This window comes from Limulus polyphemus, unplaced genomic scaffold (genome assembly GCF_000517525.1).
Source record: "Limulus polyphemus unplaced genomic scaffold, Limulus_polyphemus-2.1.2 Scaffold37, whole genome shotgun sequence".
Lineage (NCBI taxonomy): Eukaryota > Metazoa > Arthropoda > Merostomata > Xiphosura > Limulidae > Limulus > Limulus polyphemus.
The window spans coordinates 734,096-740,527 of record NW_013665647.1 but is presented as its reverse complement, the minus strand read 5'-3'; the positions used below and the strand labels follow the sequence as shown (position 1 = coordinate 740,527).

The following is a 6,432-nucleotide window of genomic DNA, read 5'->3' as shown; positions in this document are numbered from 1 at the left end:
AAAATATATTTTAATCCTGCATTTTTTAATTAAATGTTATAACATCACTAGCTTTTCCAAGATTATTCAATATTATTAAATTATAAAAACTGGTTTGATAGCAACTCACAACACATACCTGGCTTTCTTGTCCATCTTCCTTTGGCTTATAAACATCACTAACACATACAAACCTTTAAAAAAAAAAAGAATTGCTACGTGAATCCATAAAAGTAATTGTTTAATATCCCATATTCATTTCCAAATCATCATCAAATATTTATCACATATCAAGTACAATTTACAGTAAATTGTTAATGAAAAGTCTCTGGACCAGTATAGAGTCATATTTATTGTAGTCAGATTTGATTCAACTGGTATATACAAGTATAACGTGTAGGAGCCAGAAATGTTTCCTGCGGCTATTGTTTTTTTTTATCATGAATTCTAAATTTAATTTCATGTACATGTAAGACATAAACAAATACAAAAGATGACTTGACTTGTAACTAGCAAACTTAGAACTCAAAACCATGTGTGCATATAACTGAAAGTGTCAATAAGATTGCATTAATTGCATTTAAAATGAAAACTCCAATGAGAAAGACTAATCATAAAAAGTATATTACATATTAAATTGATATAAAATAAACCAAACTTTACAAATTTGCAATACGGTGCTGTTTTCTAGTAACAAGAAATATCTAAAATGATATATTTAATTTTTCAATAGACTTTTCCACTACACAATATAACTGAAACATAATGTTATATGTATGTAGATCAAGAACACCAACTTACTTCTGTTTGATGGGTCCCAAGAGATCAAGTCCTGGCTTTATCTCTTCTTCAGGATTAGGAGTCTCCACTGTTGTGCTAACCATAGCTACAAACCAGCCTTTTGCTGCTACTTGATGAGTATATGAAACCATTGATACATAGATGTCTAGAAAACATGAAGAAACAGTTGAACTTGTGTTAAATTTTCAATGTATGTTATATTAAAAGACTCGTGCTTTTTACATTCATCCACAACTTTTCATCACCTAGTACCACTGCAAATGTTTTTATAAATAAATACACTGTATAACTGTATACCAACACAATATCTAGAACACATATTATAATCTTTGAATGAGATAAATACTGCAGTATAAGTGTCTGTGTACATGTACTTAAAAAGTTATATATTGAACAAGTACTGAATTGCACGGTTCTTTCATATCCACTTTTCCCTTATATTCTCCATACAAGAACATATATATTATTGAAATCATTTTTACTAATTCCAGAAAATAACATTCTTAAAGATTTTCTTTGTATTTGAGGTATTAAAAAAACAGTGGGTTGTAATATTTAGCTAGTGACCATCAAGAAGAACTGTTTTTTTTTCAGTTTTTTTAATTACCAGATGATATTTCAGGAACAATTATAAATTTAGAGAAGTTGTAAACAATAGCCAGAATTATTATATAAAGAAATGTTTCAAGCAAAATATTTATGGGTTTGTAGCTCATTGTGCACATCTTTCAATGAGGTCCTTTAAGTTTAAAATAGCAAGTAAAAACACAAAAATGTCTAGTAGCCAAAAATATCAGTTTCAAGTCTTGTCATGAGTATTTATGAAAGAGTTTAGACCAAAATGGAAGCTTTGAAACATAAAGTAATTTCAGCTAATTGTATTTCAGCATATTAGAATACCGAAATTTAATGAAACATAGGTGATACTGGTACTTTCTGATAATATATTCACAAAACAACATAAAAGGCAGCCACACGGTGATTCAAATTTTTACCTGAATGACGTCCAACTTGCTTCTGAGGAATGATAATCTGACAAGACAAAGCATCCTTTGTGTTGGGGATTGGATGGTTCATCAAACAGATGCACCTGATTACCTAGGAGAGAAAAACAAGAAAAAAAAGCCTGATATTCTAGTTCTACCTTAGTACAACAAAATGTAAGATTGGCTGCTTGAAAATATTAAGCAAGATTTTTTAATATTTTTATTTAAATACAAAATCTTCATGTTATAAAGATTTATTTTTTTTACCATTTTATTATCTATGTACAGTGACTGTCACATAATTAATGGTTCATTTTTCCTTTCACCAGTGTTCAAAGCTTTTAAAAAAAATGTGTTTAATTTCCTTTTCAGTTCCCAATCTGTTTTACACCTTGGATTGAATTAATCCAGATGCAGAGAAAAGCTGTTCCATTCTGCTGTCAAGATAGATACAGTTATGAGCTGGCAAATATCATGATGTACTGCTGGACTAATTTTATTTTTAATGATTTCCACCAGTCAATTGTTCTAACAAACTTAAAAACATTTTCTTAAACATGTATTGGTTGAAAAATGTCTGCAATCCAGTTCAGAGCAGATTCAACTTCCTCTGATGTTAACGTATGTCCGTGATATCCAGGTTGAATTATTTAGTGAGCTGAAGAAAGTGTTTGTGCTTGGTAGTTGAAGAATTTTTTTTTAAACATCTGTAGGAACTTCAGTGTTTGTTAGATCTTGAGAAAGAATTTTCAATGCTTCTACAGTATAAGCAAAAGTACTCTGATCACACTGAACCCTATGTACAGGGAATAGAGATGGGCTTGAGTGTACTTAGTAAACCTTAAAAGTTTCACTTGAAGCCCATATTCATGACCAGATTTCAAATGTTACTGTTTATTCTGTCACAAATTTGTTCACATATCACCACTAATGTTAACCAGCTTTGAATGTACACTTCCAAACAATCAAAAAATGTTTTCCAACAAACTTCACCTGGAAGAATTAACTTCCGTTTCCTACTGACTTTTTATAATCAAGTACCAAAGTTAATATTTCAGAGGTATTTTACTATTTGTACTACGTTTGTCTTAATAGAAACAATTTGAATATTTTTTGCCAGTAAGTTTAATAGATGATTTGAGGATTCTTATGCAACAGGCTGATATCCTTCAGCATATTCTTCTACTATGTGCCTCATTTGTTTTTTACATTGCCTGCATTATAAGTTACATTACTTTCTACTTTTCATTTAAACGTGGACTTGTAGTCTCCCATGGAAGATTTAGCCAGTTTATTAAGATATTCAGCATTGCATGGGTGTTCAAAAGTGTCCACTGTGTCAATTAGGTACAACTCTCCATCGGTGCTAGTGACAGAGATACAAACAATCAAATTCTTGTGAATATTGCTCCATTCATGCAGACTGTGAAGGGCTTCTACTAGTTTAAAGCATCCTTTGTTGTAGATAGAGTCAATTAAAGGGCTTATAAACCTAGTCTCAGCATTTATACCATTCGAAAAAACTTTGGTGTTCTACAAACTGAAATGGAGTGTTGATTGCATAAATGAGACTTGTGATTTCTTCCTCCAGTTCTATTTTCTGTGAGTTTGATTAAATGCAGGATGAGACTTTTTGTTTCTTAGGTACCAGTGGATCCAGAATTTCTGTTTTTGTTTGTAAATCAGTTTCTTCACAGTCATCAACTTTGATGATCACATCTCAACTTTTACATGCCATTAAGTGTTGCTTCATTCAAGCTACAAGACCCTGTAGCTTCTTCGTACACTATGCATTTTACTCTCTTTCCAGTTTTATAAGTTGGCAGTTCTTTGTTAAATTTCCAAACAGGATTCTATTTGTAACCAGCTTACATGGTAGCTAATTGCTTTTGGTGGGGTGTAAGAGCTGAAAACATCAATGTTATGTTTAAAAATTAGTGCCAAACCATGCATTCCTGAAACCTCATAATGTGCTAGATCACAGAAACAAGTTATGTTAAGTATCTTAGTCTACAAGGTTTAAAAAACTTTAAAAATGTTTTTTTGCACATTGAAAATTTTTTAATTTAAGCCAAGAAATCTGAATTCTATTCTCTAGATTTAAATCAGTGGTTTATATCAAATTAATTTAAATCAATCCACCTTGTGGATTAGCAAATCCAGATTAAAGTAGCATGGTTTTCTCATTAAGATTAATAACAGCTTACAAGTATCTGAAAATGAAAATACCATTTCAATCAAATATATAGGTACTGTAAAAATATAAGGTTTGTAATATCAACAAAATCATATTTAGTTTGGAAACAATAGGACAATAACCCACAAATGACAATTTAAACAAGTTTATGCAATACAGTGAATACACACTAATAAAATGCAGCTTCTAGACACCCAAGTCACATCTTTTAAAAAATGTCCTGCAAACAGAAAGCAAAAATTAATTTTACTTCAGTTTGAACTCTGTGCTCATTTCAATTTGTAAGCTAAAGACTAACAAATTAAGCAAGAAAGAGACAGTTTAATGATAACTCTTTAAGTTGTAATATAATTTTATAAGATCTCTGACAGCAATTATATGCATAGCTTTACCCTTTGAAAATTTCTGATTATGATACATATACTAATAGTCGAGGTTTAACATATGTTCTGGTAGTATTTGCTCTGATGATAAACATGAATATCAAATCCAGTTGAAAACAACATTCACGTCAATACTGAGAATGTACAAAATTTCTCCATGAATATTTTTTATGTTCATACCATTAGGAAACCAACTGGATTTAACACATTTTTATAAGAAACCAATGCACTCAGAAACAACATGTAGCCTGGAAATCTGCATATTTTCCCCCAAAAAACTTGAAACCCTAAACTGTGTAAATGAAATCACTCTTGACATATCTACTCCCAACAACTTAAGTTATGAAATACAGATTACTTGAAATTTTTGTTCATTCATAAAAATGGTTGCCCCCCATGAAATCACAGTAACATGTGACATTCAATCCAACAAAAAAACATAAGACAACAAATAATATTTTTCACAACCACCATCCTTTTTATTGAATATATCAGTAACAACCTTGTTGGAACATGAAAACACCTCATCTAAAAGCACAATATTAATATAAACTTATCATACAAAATCAAGGATAAAAATAGAAAGAAGAAATTACCTCAAACAAAATGAAACTAAAAGAATAATACACTGTAATAAGTTATATTTTCAGCATTATATTTTAGTTGTTTGCAAGAGGGAGCTGTTAATCATGATTAATGTAGATCTAGAGTTTATAAAAGTAGTCCTAGAATCCAGAAATTTTTCATACTTCGTAGAAATGAAAGTTCAGTATAAGATGATCAAGAAAAGACTGAGTTGTTAATTGAGTAAGGTTAGTCAGATCACTAAGAATTAGTGCTTCCATAAGCAAATCTATAAATTAGTCAGGTTTGTTATCAATCATGGAAATTACTATTAAACATTATTAGTGTATTAGACCCACAGCCGTTTCAGAGTTTCCATTGAAAAGTTTTGTATTTGAAGTTAGGTCTATGAGCATGGCTGTAGAAAACACTATAGAATAAATAAATTTATTTATTATTGTTATGTGGATTGAATCTCACATTATTTTTACCAGATAATTCAAAAGAACCCATGGAACTACAGAAGAATGTTACAACAATATAAAACCAAATGTGACATGTGAAAACATTTATTTAAGGGAAACTGTAAAAACATTAGAGGATAAACAGCCACTTTAGAGAACTTATGTTTTTGCTCCATATCTGAAACAACACAAAATTCTTCCAAGTGAAACTGGTATAAACAGAAGAAAAATTGTAGAAAATATAGTGTTTAATAAACTGAAACCTTCTTTGAACAAATATCCTCTCTATCTTTACTAATTATAATTCATATAACTCTATATTTTTATTTCTAACTACTACCACCAGTGATAAATACTTATAACTCAACTTTGAATTTGTAATTTTTGTTAATCATACGCTACCTGAAGATAGCCCTCCTGATCGACTGAAGTATCATACTTTTAATTGCTTAAAATATTCTTTCCACTGCAAAGCTATTCACAATATTACATTTAACTGACTGACACTTTAAACACCTAAGTCATAAATAAATATACTTGTAACTGTTGTGAGCTTTGATACAGTATATGATTTGTGATCATCAGTACCAGTCTTGTCCTTTATTACTACACATGCATAGAAATGGGTCACTTTCAAGCAGATGGCAGTACCTGTATGGATGGGGATCACTTGAATACAAGCAGGTAAATAAACTGAGGAAGAATTAATGATGGCAAAAATTTGCAATGAAGATGTGTTGTGTTGCACAATGCCATACTATGTTGAAAACAAAGATTATGATGTAATATTTGAGACAATGAAAAAGAAGTGGCAGCATACAATTCGTGGTGGAAAGACACCATGCAAACACATTACAATTTGCTCAAAGCATTTTTCAGAAAAGATATTGCTTGAATATCAATGGTAAGTAAGTTATTCTTTTACTTAATACCATACACACTGAATTAACATGAACTTACAATTAGAGCAAGCTGCCTACTTAACCCTTTCGATACGAGTCACAGGTGAAAGGCCATGTCATCTCGTTTGTTGATTCACATTCAAAATTTTATTGAAC

The 6,432-nt window shown here is 30.5% G+C and overlaps 1 protein-coding gene across 1 annotated transcript in view; it reads right to left on the bottom strand.

The window, feature by feature from the left end:
- Positions 1 to 25: 25 nt before the first annotated feature.
- LOC106461155 (rab GDP dissociation inhibitor alpha-like) overlaps positions 26 to 6,432 on the bottom strand; it is a 40,976-nt gene continuing 34,569 nt past the window's right edge. The window contains exons 7-9 of the mRNA XM_022388336.1: positions 1,776 to 1,878; positions 781 to 925; positions 26 to 173 (exon numbers count right to left, since the gene is read on the bottom strand). Of these exons, the coding sequence (XP_022244044.1) occupies positions 26 to 173; positions 781 to 925; positions 1,776 to 1,878 (396 nt within the window). The remainder of the gene's footprint in view (positions 174 to 780; positions 926 to 1,775; positions 1,879 to 6,432) is intronic.